Source organism: Populus euphratica, unplaced genomic scaffold (genome assembly GCF_000495115.2).
Source record: "Populus euphratica unplaced genomic scaffold, PopEup_1.0 scaffold533.1, whole genome shotgun sequence".
Taxonomy (NCBI): Eukaryota; Viridiplantae; Streptophyta; class Magnoliopsida; order Malpighiales; family Salicaceae; genus Populus; species Populus euphratica.
In genome coordinates this window covers 178,258-198,725 of record NW_011500171.1, presented here as the reverse complement: position 1 = coordinate 198,725, position 20,468 = coordinate 178,258, and the positions used below count along the sequence as shown (strand labels likewise).

General features: G+C 33.3%; 2 protein-coding genes across 2 annotated transcripts; both read right to left on the bottom strand.

The window, feature by feature from the left end:
• Positions 1-322: 322 nt before the first annotated feature.
• Positions 323-9,403, bottom strand: LOC105111353 (potassium transporter 7-like). Its single transcript, XM_011006681.1, has 10 exons — positions 8,930-9,403; positions 8,605-8,833; positions 8,261-8,509; positions 8,035-8,085; positions 6,750-7,010; positions 4,377-4,429; positions 4,105-4,225; positions 3,627-3,881; positions 1,426-1,948; positions 323-1,201 (listed from the first exon to the last, which is right to left on the bottom strand). The coding sequence occupies exons 1-10, from the start codon at positions 9,221-9,223 to the stop codon at positions 667-669; spliced, it is 2,571 nt and encodes an 856-aa protein (XP_011004983.1). The 5' UTR covers positions 9,224-9,403; the 3' UTR covers positions 323-666.
• Positions 9,404-10,927: 1,524 nt separating this feature from the next.
• On the bottom strand, positions 10,928-13,541 carry LOC105111355 (uncharacterized). The gene is made up of 6 exons (XM_011006682.1): positions 13,535-13,541; positions 13,424-13,472; positions 12,618-12,725; positions 12,468-12,521; positions 12,115-12,349; positions 10,928-11,170 (listed from the first exon to the last, which is right to left on the bottom strand). Exons 3-5 carry the CDS (start codon positions 12,676-12,678, stop codon positions 12,126-12,128), a joined length of 339 nt encoding a protein of 112 aa, XP_011004984.1. The 5' UTR covers positions 12,679-12,725; positions 13,424-13,472; positions 13,535-13,541; the 3' UTR covers positions 10,928-11,170; positions 12,115-12,125.
• Between the last annotated feature and the right edge of the window lie 6,927 nt (positions 13,542-20,468).

Sequence of the window (20,468 nt, the reverse complement as noted above, 5' to 3'; positions counted from 1 at the left end):
ACTATTTCTATATTTTTTTTCTCGGAAAATAATCAAACAGTATCGATAGCTTTGGTTGTGAATCCTCATCTAGGACAAAATAATACTTGGAAGGATAATAACGTGTTCGTTTCTTTTAACATGCATTTTCTATATTAAAATAAGAGGCAAACGAGTGAAATCCACCCTGTTTTGGGAATTTTTCCAAATATAGTTCTGTTTAAAATCTGGTGCTCGTTTTGAAACTGTCGGAAAGCCACTGTGGGTGGAGTAAACGAGAGAGCAACACCAAAGCAGCATCGTATGAAAATCATCGAACTTTACAACTGAATCAGGCAATGGACACTTAAAAAAGGAATTTCTGCTCCAAATCAGATTCACCTCATTTTAATGGTAATTACAAGAGTCAATTCCAAATTCATCTCTCAGTATAGTAAAAAAATCAATTGCATTGAACACAGCAGAAACTATCAACACTACAAAATTTCCCAATTAAAGATCTTTGCGGGTTGGAGAACCTATCCAAACAGCTGGACATGGTCAGGAAGATGATGAAGTATGTAAGAACGCATGGATGTATCTCACATCGATAAATTGCCCTAACCATGTGTGAACCAGAGTGTTCAGCTTCCAATCAACAGCAGTGGCGTGGTATCAGAATTGCAGCACTAGTATCAAGATCAAATGTCAAACCATGTAAGTCATGCCAACCTGCATGAGGTGCGAGTGGGGCACGCTCAAATTTGCGATTCCTCTTCTACAGTTTTTTCTCAGAAAAGCATAGAAATAGTTTATGACCAGCTTCTTGATAAACCAGGAGTCTTTCCTTGCCCTAATGTCTCCATGGCCAAGAAGATATACAACCCCAGATTCTTTAGCCTTGTGAATAAAAGACAGTTCCCTTTCAAGACTCTGTTCTGCATCAGAAGCAGAATCTGTGGGATACCCTATCTTTGCCTCCTCAGATGTGCTTGCTTCAGAAATGGGCTTGCTTGTGTCCTTGTACTCACCTAGTAGAGGCACGCCAAGCGAGTAGAGACTTCCATTCGGAGCTATTAAAACTCCTGTACTAGAGTAATCATCCTCATAGTCTGTATCATCATCCCCATCACTCTCTAACGAACGTTCCTGGGCTTCCCGACGAATGAACTTCTCAAGGCTCTCAATTAACAGCTGTTCAAATGCCTGGTGATTCTCTTTACGAATATCCTTGTAGCCATACCTGTTTCAGCAATTAAATTAAATGGGTGAGAAGGTAAAAAGAAAAACAGAACATTGATTAATACAAGAAGATTAATGCCCATGAAAATCCCACACTAAACAATCAAGAAAAAATGACGAGTAGAAATAAAATTATCATCATGAAAGTTGCCAGGTCATCTAACTGAAAGTCACATGTTTCCATGCATCAAACATCCTCCCACTTGCAAGAATCGAGCTCATTACCTCGCAATACAACGAAATATGTGGTAGCTTTTTGGGCAGACTCGTCGGAAAAGGAACCTTTCACCCTGAGGCACTACTGGAACTGGAACATACTTTATACACACAAATATAATCATTGAATGGATAGCCGGGAGAGTGGTAAGAAAATGGCCAAAAATAGCTGGTATTCCTTTGACCAGTTCATTGTATATCAAACCAATGCCTGGGGCTCTAATTGTTCCAAGATTGGGTCCCAATTCACGCACCAAATCCATTGACAGTTTTTTCTTAACTTCAGTTTCATACTTGAGCTTGCTCCCGTAGTTCCAGACTAACATTACAAAAAACATAACTACAGCAAAGACCAATATGATCCAACTTCCATCTTCCACACCTCCTAGAACTGATGAGAAGAAGACCAATTCTATTCCTAGGAAAATAACCAAAAAACTCAGGACAATAATTATGTTTATCTGCCATATGAGAAGCATAACAATCGTTACTAAAATTGTTGTTGTTGTCATCACCCCCAGCTCAGCAATTCCTGTAATAACAAAATCACCATTGGAATAATTAAACATTCACATTAATAAGTTAAAAAAAAAGCATATAATTTGATACAAAACTTTGACGCGACTAGACTCTTTCAACAAAATAATTGAATCAAAAGACAGGTTCGCTATCTGCACAATGTTCAATGTAACACTTTATAAATGGAATCAGCTGCTCAAGAATAGCAGTAGTGTAACAGCTTTTCAGCTAGGATGAAAGATAAGCCAAAAGATAAATGGAAGAAGCTCAATAGTCAATTCATTTCCTAGATATTCACAGTATGATTCAGAAGTTATAAACCATCACCAAAACATTGACTAGCGATCAACAGTCACACATTGTAGCTGCCACATACCATGCACAAGAAAAAAACAACCACTGAAACTTCAGCAAATAATCAACTACATGATTAATATTAAGATACGATTCATTTCCTTGTGAAGCTTCCACTCCTGTCTCCCTGAAGTTTAAATTTTTCTTCAACCAAACTGATAGGCAGGAATTTATCCAAGGCAAAAGAACTATTTCATTTATTGACCGGGGACTTTAGAGTCAGTTTTTGAAGATTGAATCCAGGCTTAACGTTACTTACTCATTTTTTTGCTTGGTGTTTGGGAGTATGATAGTCAATGCTTTTCAAAGTGTTTTTTGCTTGTAAATGCATCAAAATAATATTATTATTTAAAAAAAATCATTTTTAATACTAGCACATCAAAATGATTTAAGAACACCAAAAAAAAATTAGTTTTAAGCAACCAAAAAAATAAAACAATTTCAATTTTTTTCAAAAACGCTTTTGAAATGCAAAAACAAACAGGAAGCTTTAGATACCCGAGTATCAGTGGAAAAAAAATTATTAGTTCCCAGGCAAAGATAGCAATTGGTATGGTATTCAACACAATGATTAGGAATTGAGTAGCAGGCCACAAAAATTTAATTCAAATGATGAAAAACAGTAAAACAGGGGAGAAGAAACAGCTAATAAGAGATACAGAACTGCGCTGGCTTATTACTTTTATCACAATTCAGGATGGGCAATCACAGTTATGAGAAACTTTGCTCAATGGTGCAAGCATACACAATTCATGTGAATACCAAGGGTAATATGTTGAAAGACTTGCTAAAAGTCAACACTTCAAGACAATATATTTTGAAAAGTTGTACAATTCACCAGTTATGTTATATCTATGGAAGTAGAAACTGGAAGTTCGCACCAGAATTCCCATTTAGTGTTGGTGGAAGCATTATGACATGTCTTCATGGTCGTTAATTCCATCCAATTGATTCTTTTCCTTTTCTTTTCTGCCGAAGTAAAGGTGACAATACTTCATTTGGTGTTCACTGGGTTATTTCTAGGACAGTGCTTAGTAGATACCTGGTGGAAATTGTCAAAGATATGCAGTAGCATGATTGCATGCCAGAAGGTTCGACATTGTGTTCTTGGACCTCTACGATCTCTACTTCCTAGAATGTAAGATATAAACACTTCCTATTTCTTTCATTGGAGGTGCTTTATTCTGTACTCCTAGGTATCCTTCACTTTTTTTCTTCAACACATTGATTACATCATTAAAAAGAATGGAAACAAAAAGCATACTCAATAATTGATGAACAGTTGAGATCTGAATGCTAGGAAAAAAATCCAACTCAAACTAGGAAACAAGTATTACCATATGCATTTCCTATCTCAGTAATGCTTGAGATAGAGCAGACGAGTACCAGGCAAACTACCAGCAAAAACCAGTTTATGACAGGAATATAAATCTGACCCATGAATTTCCGAGAGGTATGAATGATTTTAAGACGGGGGAAACAACCAAGCGCTGTTGATTGTTTTATACACGAAAATGTAGCAGTAGTCATAGCCCGGCTAGCAATTAATGCCGCTAAATTAGCAATGAGGAAGACAGGCCAGAAAGCACCACCTGCAAGACACAAAGCAAAAATTGTTGCAACAGAAATGAAACTAACAGTTTCCAAATGTAAGACAGGACTGAATTCAACTTTATACCACAATAAATAATTTTTCCCCAATACACGATGCAAAGTAAGAAGAACAAGAGTCACAAGGCTGTGCAAGTTACAGCTAGATTCTATTTTAAGAAATTACATAAGACAGTATCAATACAGATAAAAAGTGAAGCTTACTTGGAACTGAAGAATAGAAAGCATGCTCAGCCAGGTCATCAGAGTAATGTTCCATTAGGTATGCAGCTTGACCCAAATAACCCAATAAAAGGCAAGGTAAAACGAGAAATACAAAGGTAAGCTGCAAATGATCACTATTAAATAAATCAGAATCGTAGCAATCATAACCTAACAAAGAATATAAAAACAGAAAGGCTTCATGACACATGACATCAGAGAAACTTGAGATTCAACATCTGATACATTAAACAGGTATTTGCTTGCTTCTTTACCTGCACTGATCTCACAGAAAAGTAGCAAAGATCCGCAAACATTGCCTCAGATCCTTAAAAAAACAGCGAAGGAAGAAGCCATCAGCAGCAATCATAAAAGAGCAGTGCAGCTGCAAACATCACCTTCCAAGTTCATCATTTAATTAAGACTAGGACATTCTATAAATTGGTGTGAATTATTTACAAGTTCCACATTACACAATTTGTGCCATTGATTGAGAACAATTGCTTTAAGAGAACTCTGATAAACAGAAAAAAACTTATATAGACAGAACTGGTATTGAAATTATTTTGTCTTTGCTAGGAACACCTCAAGTCAAGATCTCTCAATCCCTGCCAACACCAGATAACCATGCAACGGCCCTGTTTTTCTCATGACGGCTACATTTGCTACTAATTTTCCAATCAAAGAGGACAATTCATTAAGACTTAAACTTCCTTTCTTTTTGCCCAATTTGGAATTGGAGTCGTAGCCCATACCTCCCATGCAACAGTAGACATTATGTCATTCATATTATGCATATGACTCCCCATCTCAACCTTTTCTTTTCTTTTTTAAATTAGAGAAAACCATACTAACATAAAAGGGATTTACAAAAGCTTGATGGAGAATAAATCATCCTCTCTCAAAAAAAGTAAATGGAAAAAAAAAAAAAACTAGCCCGATCCTGCTGAATATCAGCCAGGGAACATCCCTAAAAGAACCAGAAGCATGACACCATAAAGAAGAGAGGCAAAGTATCCTATCCCAAAAGAGAATTGTCTTAAATGTAATGGTTTCAAAAAATTCTAGCATTCTGATCCAACCTATATTGACATACACCACAAAACCATATCATCATACTATCTTTCTTCTTCCAGAAACAAAAGAGATTAACATCAAATCTGACACTATCACATGAAACCCAAGAATCCCCACCATTACAAACAATCTGCACCACATATCCTCACAAGTGGGCAATTTAAAAATAAGTTACTGTGATACTCATCAATTTGTTGCCACAACATAAATATCGGGAGATAAGACCTTGTGAGGAATTCCTATTTGCAACAAATCATCAACAAGGCCCTTACTTTAGAGACTTTAGAGGGTACCTTTCAAGAAACGGTGAGACAAAGAAGAGGATAAAGAGTTAGCAAAATGGGGAAAATGGCAAAGAAAAGACTTATACGAGAAAACACCAGACTTTCCAAAGAACATAATCTGTGATCAGATCACTTGCCAAACAGAAGAATTAAGAATAGGAAGTAGAGAACCTCCAATTCTCTATCATTTAGAATCCTAAAGAAACTGAAATTCCAGTTTATATTATCCCCTTCCCCCTCCATTTAAAAAAAAAACACAAGAAAAGGAGGCATTATGCAAACTGGATAGGTGATAAAAACATGGAAAAACAATAGAAAAGGGGAGTTTCGCCTAACCCTCCAAAACAAATCACCTCCATCTCTACTTTCATTGCCACCAATTTCCTCTCCATACAAGTTACAAGCCATCTCCGGACCAAAGCAATGGCAATAGGAAGAAAGAATTCATTCCACAAAGTCCCATTACTCTAGTTGAAATAGAAGTTCATCAAACCCTGTAATGAGGTAGTTTGTTTATAGTTCATAGGTAATTTAACCTTACTTTTTCTTTTTTCCAGTTTACTTTAAGAAAAATGTTTCTGGAGTAGTGGTGCGTGCCATCAACTTCAAATAAGGTTATCATCTTAGAGGAAGCAAGCATTCCAAGCAAACCTGAGGAGCCAAGACAGTAAGACGGTTGCTATTAATCTCTTTCTTTCTCCTTCCTTGGTATATGTACAAGCCTGTCTCTTTATAGAAATTCCTTTCTTTATTTGTCAAAAGTATGCTGCTTAGTGAGGTTTGGGGATCTATCCTCTGTTTCTCAGTAGTTAAAGTGACTCCAATCTTTGGCAACATAACTCCACTCCATCATACTTTCAAGATTAGCCAAATGCAATCTTCATTCAACAAGAGAAATGGCAAGGCTATCCAGCACTCTCCTAAATTAGTTGATGAAAATTAACCCATCTGTATTGTCACTAACTCCCAAAAGATCTTTTTAGGTCAATCAAATCCAGTTATCCTCTAACAACCACCATTTATCGATGAACTTTATAATTCCTCCTACATTAACCTAAATTCTTTCATGGGCTTCATACACCAATTATCCAACATTATTCAGCTTAGATGAACCTCATAACAGCTAGTGTGAGTATTATCCAACCACAAACAAGAAAATGATTTGGTGAACTAAATAGAGAGCCAACCAAATTTACATGTGGAAGCAATAAGAATGTAGTACCACTAAACAAAAAAGGCAAGCACCATCGCATTCAAGCACCCAAAAATCCTACATTAATGTGTTACCTGTTGCACATAGCAAGCAACCTCCAAGTGCACGCCAGGCCTTAGTCGAGTTCCTCTTGAAGAAGTAATAAATGTGAACAGGATTAAATGCCCTCAAGACACTGCTATCATATTTAACAAGGTTATAAATCCCAATGGCTGCAAGAGAACAAAACCATATGAATAAAGCAGGGCCTACAACAAGTCCAACTTTACTGGTCCCAAACTTCTGTACACTGAACAAAATTACAAGAAATGCAACCGAAATCATCACCACTTGCTCTGCACAAAACAAACAAAATAATTAACTCAATATTATAGCTAGTTTTCCGCAACAAAAAGAATACAAAAGGCAAGGACATTTAAATTTACCAAAGTAGTAGAAGGCATGCAAGGTTTGCTAATTTGATTGCAGTCAAACTAATTTCAAAAAGGAAGTGGTTTCAATCATTTTCCAAGAAAATATTTTCCAAAACCTGGAACATGCAAGAAATTTCTTTCTTCCTTTTTTTTTTGGCAGTGAGGAGGGGGGCTAGCGTAAACTGTTGCCCAACAAAATTCATCCATGGTGTAAATTCAAATTGATGATCTATTAGGAAAGTTCACCCATGCCCAAACTGAACCAGTGTCTTGATTCATGCCCAAGCTGAGCACTACAATCATGAAGTTGCAGAGGGCATTAGCATAGAGAAAAAAACTCATTCTCCTAGTTGCTACTAGGTACTAAGACAAGTGCAAAATTGGGTGCATAAATCAGCTCCGATAGTATCAAGCGCTTTCTGAACCATATAACCAGCAACTGATCTTGCACAATTTTGCTATATAAACTATCCACACAACAACAGCTAATTCCTGCACCATCTTTTGATGCTGGGTTGGCATGTATTCCAAATTATTGGATCACTCGTGCTAGATAAAAAGGAATTGAGGTGTTAAGACATTCTATGTTCATATAATTTACAAAACAACCAAAAAAAACCCTTCTTCCCAGTCTACTTTTTTCTGGCATTCAAACACTAAATATACAACCCAAGCTTCTATCATTCAATGCACAATCTGATTACAAACCCCATCTAGGATTAACCTATCTTAGATCTCCTATAAATTACACAACAAACAAGTTTTTAGGTTATCAAAGTTACGATTATTTATTAATTAATTAATTTGACAGCAGTCCAGGTTAAAATATCCTGCTGCCCAGATCCAGAACCCAACTTCCAAACCAAAAGAATAATTCATGAATAAAAAGTTAAGAAGAAACCCTATCTCTAATGAAAAAAAATTGATAGACAGAATGTTAGATCACCTTGTTTAATTGAAGTTACTCCAACCTTTAGGCCACCAACAGCAGACATTACTGCATTAAGACAGACAACGATACCTGGGTCACTCACAAGGTACTAGCTACTAGGAATCAAAGAAAAATACAGCAAACATGGTCTACAAAAAAAAATCAGTACAAGAAAAAATCTAAAATAACTTTTTTGCTCATATAAGCCATGACTTAATTATAATAAACTCCAAAAACAGACCTGACATGGCGGGGGTAACAACCCCATCAGCAATCAACATAGAGGTACCAGCAAGCACTAGCATGAGAAGCATTCTTTTGAGATGGGGTGATGTCTCAAGTCTCTCCTTTATTTTCAAGGATCTCTCAAGTTCTGCTGAGGGCACCTTGAGCCTGAAGCTAGATATACGAGCATCGGAAGGAAGCTGATTGGGGAGAAGATTGACCTTAGCATGGCGACAAATCAAAGAGTACAGCGCAAAAGTGCCACCTGCAATGCAGTAAATATAACATGCAGTACAATGGTTACAAGCCATAATCAGTAACTAACCAGAGAGGCAAGCAATAATAACTAATAACCAGTACCTTCGCCGTCATCATTGGCCCAAAGAACAACAAGTACATACTTGACAAGGGGAATCAATATCAAAGTATACAAAACCAAAGACAATGCACCGATGACATCTTCTTCCCCATTAACAGGTGCTTTGTTAAATATAACATGGAAGGTATACAAAGGACTTGTCCCAACATCACCAAATACAACTCCCAGCGTTTGAAATGCAAGTATTATTCTCCTTCCCACGCCCAATTCCTGCCACGCATTTTCCATTTCCAGATCAATTTTTTTTCCTTTTTTCACTTGTCAAATTCAATCAAAGGATAAATAAATACATGTTTTCACTTTCACCTCGTAGAAGTAGTCGTTGCGGTGGGCGCTGGGGATCTCTAGGGCTTCGACATCGAAAGAGTCGATGCGGGGACCAGTTCGGATCAGCCGCTGCTCGGCCGTGTCCTCCTCGTCTTCCTCCTCAGAGTCTAATCCACCACCGCGCCGCAGTTGACTATGTTCGTCGTCGTCGTCGTCGTCCATCAGTGAATCGTCATCGTCATCGTCGTCGTCTTGAAACACCCACCGTGACTCCACCGAGTCCATCGACGCTAGTCGACTCTCGGATCTGCCAATGCCGTTCTCGTCTGCCATTACAATTCGGATTCTGCTAGGATTTCAGAATCCGATCGATTGGGTGACGAATATTTGGTCTGTGCGTCCTTTTGTTTTCTAGTTTTTTTCTCTTTCTTTTTTTCCGATGGTTTTTCTATATCGCCCGAGGATCCATCAGTCGGTTTGAATTAAAAATCTGGTCATCCGGGTCAAAATGGACCCTAATGAATCCAAGCGATCTAATCTGGCATGAGTTTTCCTACACGTGATGTAAAATTTGCATAAGATAACCCATTTCTCAGAAAAAAAATAGCATAAAATATTTAAGATAAATAATATTAAATTAGTAAATATTTTATAATGGTGACACATAACAAATAACCTGTTATTTTTTATTTTAGTTGAAAAAAATTAAAATACATAAAATAAAAATCTCTAAATTAAAAAACAATAATAATTCAAAAAACAGGATTTTTCCTTGTTTTAGTTACTCAAAATAAACATAAAAATTTTTAGATAAACAGTATTAAATTATTAAATATTTTACAAGAGCAACAAAGAACCCCATGACATATTATCTTCCTTCTTTCAGCTGAAAAAAATGAAATACATGAAATAAAAACTTTTAAATAATAAAAAAATAATAAATTAAAAAACAGACAATAATAAATGAAATTAACAATAACACTTATATGTTTTCTTGCATTAGTTACATAAAATACTTTTAAATAAAAAAATATCACATTGCTAAATATTTTATAAGAATAACAAAGAACCCAACAACCTGTTATTTTTTTTATTTTAGTTGAAAAATATAAAATAAATAAAGTAAAAATTTGTAAACATTAACGGTTTAAAAAATAGACAGTAATATTTAAAATTTGATAATAATATTTGTATTTTTTTATTTTTAATAATAAATTTATGTAAATATTTATTTAGGGTTCAAAATTAATTGTATTATTTTTAATTTTTTTGTGCTCACTTCATTGCTACAAATGATTGAATGTAGTGTTCTTTATACTCATAATAATTCTGCAATTTTATTATTCTACTTATTAATTTGCATGTTAATATTCATACAAAATATCTTTATCCCATTAAATTATACACAAAACTCATGTTTTTTTTTCATTCTGAAGACAATTTTTTTAAAAAAAATTAAAATTATTTTATTTTTTTCTTACTTTAAATTCATATTTATTTAGTGATTTTAGATTACTTTAATTCACTAATTTTAAAAATAACTTTTAAAAATAAAATAATATTAATTTAATATATTTTTAAATAAAAATATTATAAAAAACAACCATAACAAAACTCTCAATCAATCCATAAACCATTCTTATTTTGTTCAAGATGGCTTCCCATCGCATGATCCGATAGAAGAAGATAAATTCTTCCACCGAAAGCAGCCAAATTTGTTATCATGACTAAATAAGTCAATGAAAAATTGAATGGTGGCATTTTTTTTTATTAATATTAGTTTTAAAGAATTATCTCAAATAATCCTATAAATTTTAAAATTAATAAATATATAAATCTTCAATAAATAAAAATTATTGCATCATGAGTTGAGAAGTTTCAAAACTTATTGCCAGGGCAAAAAAATTTGTAACGGTCGGGGACGATTAGAACTTCGGTTTTCTCAAAACAACTCAACAGAAGCATATAAAACTCACAAGCTTGGACACAAAATTTCTCATATAACTGGGAAAGAAACTTTAGAAAAATCAAATACGAGCTTCGGTTCAATCACAGCAAGAACATTCATTCATATAACGCGTGCAGCAGCAAGGCCTTGGGGAAAGCAGAAAACCGTCATGCTTATCCATGCATGTTCAATAAAATTCAATATGTTTTTATCTGGAGCACATGCTTAACCAGCTCTAAGAACAATATAACTGTACTTTAGAATTCTGAAAATGGGAATTCTAAGCATGAACTGGAAAACCCAATGTAATCTCATCAAAGCTTGCCACTGCCCTGAAAAACACCATTAATCCAAAGTATCAGATGATGCTCAGTATCTGTTTCTAATAAAAGAAAACCTGCACAAAAATGCTTGACAACCAGCCATATCTCAAAAATTTGTCAATTTAAATAAGAAATGTGTGAAAACAAACGACTGCATATACATAGCAAGCCTGTGACAGCCATACCTTAGAGCAAGAGCTAACATATACACGGTTTTGAATAATGAATGTGCCCATCAAGAAGAACATACATTTCGTCCATGTCAGAATGCTCATTTTCCCGCTTAAAACTACAGTACCATTTTTACTTGGGCATAAGATTAAGTTTCTGTACGCGTGTTCATTGACTAAACTCCATCAAGCAACTAAATATATCGCAGGCAGTAGGGCTAGGGCTTGTTAAAGTCATGATTTCAAACTGTATTTAGGATTACAGTAAACCAATACATCATCAGTGTAGACATAATGAAGTGAAATAAAAACAGACTTCCTCCACCCCAAATGAAGGAGAAAATTGAAGTGATCCAAATAACGTGTTTTTGTGATGTTAAGATGCAGTTTGCAAACACATCAGGCAAACACAATTCCTACCAAAAGTAAGATAGAAAGGATTGGAAAGTATATTTCACAAATGACTAATTTAAATACTCCCAAGAACAAAATATTGAAGATCACCGCTCCTAAATTGACAAGGAATCCAATTCAGTTATAGAGTAACAGCAGGTTCATGCATAAGCCAATGTCATGCTTGAAGTTGAAGACAAAACTAATTTCAACTGAACTCCTATAAATATAAAAACTTCCAGCAATGTAGCGCGTTTAAATTTATCGAACTACTCTTCCTAAGAATCTTAGATGCAAGAACAAATGCATTTCTCCCAACATTAGAATCATTAATTTTTTGTCAGAAAATGCACAAAGAAATAGCTTAATGAAAAAGCAACATCATCTTACCATTTTTCTAATTATTCTTGTTTTTCATGTCTCTCTTGATCTGAATCCTCTCTTCTTGGAAGTTCAAGTCTCTCTTCATCTTCATGCTCTCTTCTTGGAAGTTTAATACGTTTGATAATGCTAGGATACTGCATACCACGTAAATTAGCAGGCGTCAGAGGCTTCCTTTTCCCTATTCTTCTAGAATAAACATTGAATGAACCACTCTGCCTCAATGTTGCTTCTGGCGCAGGTACTGTTATTGTTGTAAGACAAGAAAAATCATGAGAATCAAACATGAAGAAAGATGAAACAATCGAGTATGACAATATATTGGGAAAATAAAAAATAAAAAACAAAGTAAGAACAAAAACCTGGATAAATGGATGATACTGGTGCCAGAAATACAGAAGAGGATGTGGGACCGCCTGCAACACGTGTTGATTTCATAACACAAGTAAATCAAGTTAGAATATTACTATGATCGGGATGGGATATGTAACTTAAAGTCGCAAAAATCATACATAAAACGTCATGAACAGAAGCAGCAGGAGGAGGGAAGCTGGAACCACCACCAGCACCCATGTTGTTGACAGCTTCATTGTGCAAAATAGAAGACGTGCATGCTGGTTCTGGTGTTGCAAGCCAAGAAAAACGACAATCAAACATAAATGCATAAGTAAAGCATAATCAGGTGCGAGTGTATATTAGAAAAATAATTAAAAAAGGTTAAAGAATAAAAAATTATAACAAAGTAAAAATACTTTGAGAACCGCGCAGTGTGCAGGGACGAGAGGGGTTTTTTATGAACGAAGAGGGTGAGAGGGATTTCCAATAAAATAATTTTTCCTGCATCTCCGGTATTCAATATACTCAAAAAATTCATCTTCCTTCCAATTTATACCTTTAGTTTCCCTACACCTCGTTTTGAACATTATTTTTTACAAATCTTTCAAATTTAATCTAACCTCCGTTAATCCAAACTGCTAATAACATAAATCAACTCGACATGTAAAACACTCATTAAAACAAACGAGAAGTGTTCTGCACATCGATATTGACAACTGGTTATTCAAATATGAAGGCAATTCGATGCCTTCATATAGCTTCCATTAAACTTATAAGAAGAACAATCCTATAAAAAAATTTACATGTAAAACAATCATTAAATCAATTTCTATACATATAATGTTTAGCTGATCTTCCTACACCTTATTTAAAAATCTAGAATAGTCGCTTGATGATTTCTTTTTATGAAAATCTCGAGATACCATAGAAGTTGTCCAACTCACTAAGAGAGGAAACTCATCGTCTTTGGCAAGTCTTGTGCCTTGATTTACCACACTTGCCAAAGATGGAAGATGTGCCAAGGTAAAGATCTACATGAAAGGACAAAACATTAATACAAATTTTAGAAAAAGACAAAACGTTAGTTACTTACATGAATTACAAGGACAAAACATTAATACATATTTCAAAAAAAGACAAAATGTTATTTCCTTATATGAATACAAGGTTGTTCCAAGACTAGTGCACATGACATCCGTTAGATAATCCAGGCTCATTAAACGCCTGTTAGTCGAGTCTGGCATGAGCTCAACGTGTAAATAATTTTTGTAAAATTGAGGATAGAAAAGAATAAAAACTAATAGAAAAGGTAAGTTATATGTTTTCAAAAAAATCACTAAACAATAATCAATAAAGGAGTCCCTGACATGAATTAATTGTGTAGTCTCACTAAACACATTAGATTCGAGTCTAACTTGAGTGCAAGTAAGGTGTACATTTCCATTTAACTTGTATCATGTAGTCGTTCAAAATCTACAACACAATTTTAGTTCAATATAATTGTGTTATTTCAAGTGATACCTGTTGTGGTATCTCTTTGATGTTAAATATCATCTCAATGATGTAAAGAACAATAATTCCACAGTTCTGCCTATATGTGTTGTTCTATATCTAACTCACGACAAAACATAGATCAAGTATCTAGTAAAAACTCATTAATAATCTATGCTAAAAACATCTCTATATGTTTCATCTATCACCTCCATTCCATTGCAGCTTTCATCCCATCAACTCTGAAACTTTCTATTCTTCAATAGTCGAGGTCTTGCAACTTTTCCTTTAACCTAATAAATTTCATATATTATTCCCTATTTTTTTTCATTCACAATGACTAAGCAACACAACTATAATAATAGAAGAGTACAATTAGTAAATCTAGGGCAACGAGTAATAAATTTAATATAAAAAATTCAACTATAAAAAAAAATATTGAAGTTTTAATAAGTCAAGTATGTTTATAACGGTCAATGTCAATGGTAACTTTAACGATAATTTAAAAAAGTTATCTTGATTGCAGTTACAAATAAAGTTGAAGTTTGAAAAAATTGATTGTCAAACAAATAACTTTGTAAGCAAAGAATCTGGACTGGTAAAAAATATATATGTTAAAGTTTGCCAAGTCAAACATATCACTTTTACTATCAATTTTATCAAAGAAAAATGTTATTTATCTCAATCTAAGTTTAGTCGTGACAGAATGATGTCTTTTCTAATTTCATCTCATTTGAATTTAAATTATATCATTTTTAAATGAAAGAATCTACTTCTAGCTTTCTACCACTTTTACTACAAGAAAATATACAATTTGTTTTTATAATGCCAAGCATAATATAATCGATAAATAATGTTTGATAAAAAGACATGTGGCAGTCCTACTTGAGAAATGTTTTAGGGGCATGTCATTGCAGACATTCACGAAACAAAAGTAGATTGTTGTTACATCTCTTCTATTGGCAAGTTATTTATGTTACTGTAATTTTACTTCTATTAATTGATGAATTTGTTTTTATTGTTTACTAGTGTAAATCTTAATTTTATATATAATCCAGATAAAACAATATATTTGTTATTAATTTTCAAAAATTCATGCGAATTTGATAGTAACAGATGAAATTTGTTTTCAAATGATTATATATAATATCATCAAATTTATTTAAGTACAAATAAACAGATAGTAAATTAGGTATAAAAATATGTTTTAGGATCAATTATATAAATTCGAATAATTTTATTAGCTAGTAACAATTAAAAAGAGAGATAATAACAAATAAGATTTAATAATAAAGCTTTCCCCCCCCCCTTTCTTTTAGTTATATAAAACAACTTAGTATAAATTCAGAATAAAACTATATTAGAATTAGCAATGAAGAAGAGCCCTTACCTTTGATTTGCTCTTCAACTTCATTCCTTAAATTCTAATTTAGTTGCTAATGTTTAACCTTTCAATTTCAATTAAAGAACTTTAAAGAGCACTTCAATGGAATTCAAATTATCTATCTCAATTCAGTAGTCAAGCTCGACTCGAGTGCAATATTTTAATAATTTAACCATTCAAATTTAAATTATCTATCTCTCTCATTAAGTGTGAGGTTGAAACTAAAAATTTAAACATCAACAATTAAATTGAAGCCTAAGGAATGGATTAAAAAGCAAATTAAAGATTAGTGTTAGGGTTCTTCTTTATTGCTGATTCGAATTTAGTTTTGTTATGAATTTATATAATAGCATAAACACCAAACTGAAATCAACTTCTATAGTCAGATTTCTTATGTTTAGTTGTTTTATATAACTAAAACAAGAAAAAAAAAGTTTTACTGTAAAATTTCATACGTTAGTAGCTAATAAAATTACTCGAATTTATATAATTGACCCTAAGACATATTTTTATACCTAATTTACTATATCTATTTATACCTAAATAAATTTGATGATATTATATGTAATCATTTGAAAACAAATTTTATCTAATATTATCAAATTCAAATGAGATTTCAAAAAATAATGAAAAAATATAGTTTTATCTTGATTATATGTAAAATTAAAATTTATACCAATGGACAATAAAAATAAATTCATTAATTAATAGAAGCAAAATTGCAGCAACATAAACAACTTGCTAATAGTAAATAGCAACAACTTACTCTTGTTCCGAGAATGTCTAGAATGACATGCCCCTATGACATTTCTCGGGTAGGACTGCCACATGTTCTCTTATCAAACATTTTTCATTGGTTACGTTAAGCTCGACATTATAAAAACAAATCATACCTTTTCTTGCAGTAAAAGTAGTAGAAAACGAGGAACAACTTCTTTCATTTAAAAATAATATAATTTGAATTCAAATAAACTAAAATTAAAAAAAATATCACTCTGTCGAGACATAATTTAAATTGAGATAAAAAACATTATCCCTAAAGTATGCAACAATAAGATAACCCATAAAAAAAAAGTGGTTTACCTAGAAGCAGGCCAACTTGCTAAGAATTCATACTTTTATTTCAGCTAAGAAAAGTTGAAGAATTAGAAGATCAATAGTGTTAGGGTTGTAATAGTAACAAAATCAAGGAAGTTTTTGTACAAAAAATTAGCTGAAGTGTTTCTTAATATTATCTTTTACTCTTTATCAAGGTCTTAACACAACTAAATAAAATATTTAATATATAAGACAAAAGGTTTAGAATGTACTAAAACAATGCGATCATATATGTAAATAAAGGTAAACGATCATACATAAATTATATTAAAAGCTCAACAAAAAGAAAATAACGTATCATGTTCCTTTACACCGATGATTCTGATATAAAACCCTAACACTATAAAGTAATAAGAGAAAAAATCTATGATATTTTTATAACAATTATTCAAGCTATTATGCATCTAGACTTGTAAATTGTTACCTGATATAAGTCCAACTTGCTGTAGGCCTACAACAATAAAGCAAAGCCTCATCTTCACTAATCAGCTCTGATATTAGATGATGTATTGTAAATGATTTGAAAATCAGCAACAACAAATCTGACAAAAGTAGATGAAAAATGAGTCTAGTTGGTTGTCTTTCTTATGATGTTTAGGCTGAATTATAGTGATTTTAAAGTAAATAAGATGAAGGATAGACTAGAGTTATATTTTGATAAGTCGATCTAGACGCCACAAACATCAATCTAGGATTTTAACGTCACACTCTTTGTGATTAAAGAGTGATAAGTCCAGTAGGATTCTTCACAAATCAATTTGCAAGAACAACTCTTAATTCTTTGAATTAAGTTTCAAATCTTGGTCAAAAGTTTCAGCCTAAAAATTAGACTTTGACAAAATAACTAGACAAATTAAACCAGCACACATTTTCTGACTTTAATTGAAACATAAAAAGATCAAATTTAAAATGGTTATAACTTCTTGTACAAAAGTCCAATTGAATCATGGTTGGACCACAATGGATAACTTCAAATTCAGGTTCAATTTCATTTACTGTTCTTATTTGCATTATCAACCCAAATTCCTTCACTTATTTGCATTATCAACCCAAATTCATGTAATACAACATCAAAAAAAAACCATTAAGAGCTCTTCTCATCTCTAAGTTCCACTTGTAGGCAAATATTAACTTATTTGCATTATCAACCCAAATTTATGTAGCACAACATAAAAAAAAAAAACCATTAAGAGCTCTTCCCATCTCTAAGTTCCACTTGTAGGCAAATAAGCACCTTCGAACCAATTTCAAACTAATTGCTAATTTTTAACTCTGACGCAGCTTCAATCATTCCAATTTAACTCATCAAGGCCCTTTGTAGTTGTTTTGCTCTCGCTCTTGTAATTGGACCATCTGAATCCTCTTGCATATTAAATTTAGCTTTACGAGATGAATTATTATTCCTATAATGCACATTATCAGCCCCAAGTTGATAATGATTTGTCCTCAAATCTTGTCATTGGACCATCTGAATCCTCTTGCATATTAAATTTAGCTTTATAAGATGAATTATCATTCCTATAATGCACATTATCAGCCCCAGGTTGATAATGATTTGTCCTCGAATCATAATCATCATCATCATCCAAGTATGGAGTCAAGTCTTTCATATTAAAAGTAGCTGATACATTGTAATCACCAGGAAGATATACCTTATACGTATTATTATTCACCTTCTCTATAATCCGAAATAGATCATCAGCTTTTGGCATCAACTTGGACTTGCGTTTGCTCGGAAATCTTCTCTTACTAAAATGAATCCAAACAAGATCGTAGTGTGCATGGGGCTACAAAATTTTCACCATTTGAGGTTGTGTATGACTTTAACCCTTGTGCTCCTATTGGTCTTGGTCATATTCCAATTGATAAGAGGGCATCTATAGATGGAATTGGGAAGGCAAAATTAATGAAGAAACTACATGAGTAGGTTTGATTACATATTTGCCTACAAGTAGAACTTAGAGATGGGAAAAGCCCTTAATGGTTCTTTTAATGCTGGACTACATGAATTTTGATTGATAATGCAAATAAGTTAAGGAATTGATATTGTTTACATTAGAACAGTAGATGAAATTGAACCTGAATTTGAAGTCATCTATTACATGTGAAAACAAGACTAATCTATGTGAAAACAAGACTAATCTAAATGGATTTCAAGTTTAGAATGTGATCTTTCCAAATTGTCCAACCATGATTCAATTGGACCTTTGTGCAAGAAGTTATAGCCATTTTAAATTTGGTCTGTTTATATTTCAATTAAAGTCAGAAAATATGTGTTAGTTTAATTTGTCTAGTTACTTTGTCAAAATCTAATTTTTAAGCTTGACTTCTGTCATATTGAATTTTTCTAACTATGAAAGGGTGTTCCAATTATAAATATGGTATCAGAATATGTAATAAGAGACTTTTGGCCAAGATTTGAAACTTAAGTCAGAGAATTAAGAGTTGTTCTTCCAAATTGATTTATGAAAAACCCTACCTGACTTATCACTCTTCAATCACAAAGAGTACGGCGTCGAAATCTTATATTAATCTATGTGGCATCCAGATCGACTTATCAAAGTATCACTCTAGTCTATCCTCCATCTTATTTACCTTAAAATCATTATAATTCAGCCTAAACACCACAAGAAAGACAACCAACCAGACTCATCTTTCATCCATTTTTGTTAGATTCGATGTTGTTGATTTTCAAATCATTCACGGCACACATCTTTCATCCATTTTTGTTAGATCCGATGTTGCTGATTTTCAAATCATTCACGGCACATCACATATGAATAAAGCAGGGCCTACAGCAAGTCCGACTTTACCGGCCCCAAACTTTTGTACATTGAATAAAATTACAAGAAAAGCAACCAAAATCATCGCCACTTGCTCTGCACAAGACAAAAAAAAATAATTAACTCAATATTATAACTAGTTTTCCACAACAAAAAGAATACCAAAGGCAAGGACATTTAAATTTGCCAATGTAGTAGAAGGCATGCAAGGTTTGCTAATTTGATTACAGTATTTTCAATCATTTTCCAGGAAAATATTTTCCACAACCTGGAACATGCAAGAAATTTCTTTCGTTTTTGTTTTTTTGGCAGTGAGGATGGGGATTGGGTGTAAATTGTAGCCCAGCAAAATTCATCTGCGGGGTAAATTTAAATTGATGATCTATTAGGAAAGTTCACCCATGCCCAAGCTGAGCACAACAATCATTAAGTTACAAGGGCACTGGTATAGAGAAGAACTCATTCTCCTAGTTGCAACTAGGTGCTAAGACAAGTGCAAAATTGGGTGTATATATCAGCTCCGATAGTATCGACCGCTTTCTGAACCATATAACCAGCAACCGATCTCACACAATTTCGCTATATAAACTATCCACACGACAACAGCTTATTCCTGAACCATCATTTGAAGCTGGGTTGGCATGTATTCCAAATTATTGAATCATTCATGCTAGATAAAAAAGAATTGAGGTGTCAAGACATTCTATGTTCGTATAATTTAAAAACGACCAGAAAAAATCTTCTTCCCAGTCTACTTTTCCTGGCATTCAAACACTAAATATACAACCCACGCCTCTATCATTCAAAGGACAATCTGATTACAAACCCCACCTACGATTACCCTGTCTTAGATCTCCTATAAATTACACAACAAACAAGTTTTTAGGTTATCAAAGTTACAATTATTTATTAATTAATTAATTTGACAGCGGTCCAGTTTACTATAACCTGCTGTCCAAATCCAGAACCCAACTTCCGAAACAAAAGAAAGAACGAAAGGAAATGATTTCATCAGAATGTGCGATCATCAAAAGAATAGTTCATGAATAAAAAGTTAAGAAGAAACCGTAGCTCTAATAGAAAAAAAAAAAATTGGTTTGCAGAACGTTAGATCACCTTGCTCAATTGAAGGTACTCCAACCTTTAGGCCACCAACAGCAGACATTACTGCATTAAGACAGACAAAGATACCCAGGTAAATCACAAGGCACTAGCTACTAGGAACCAAAGAAAAATACAGCAAGCATGGTCTACAAAAAAATAAAATAAAA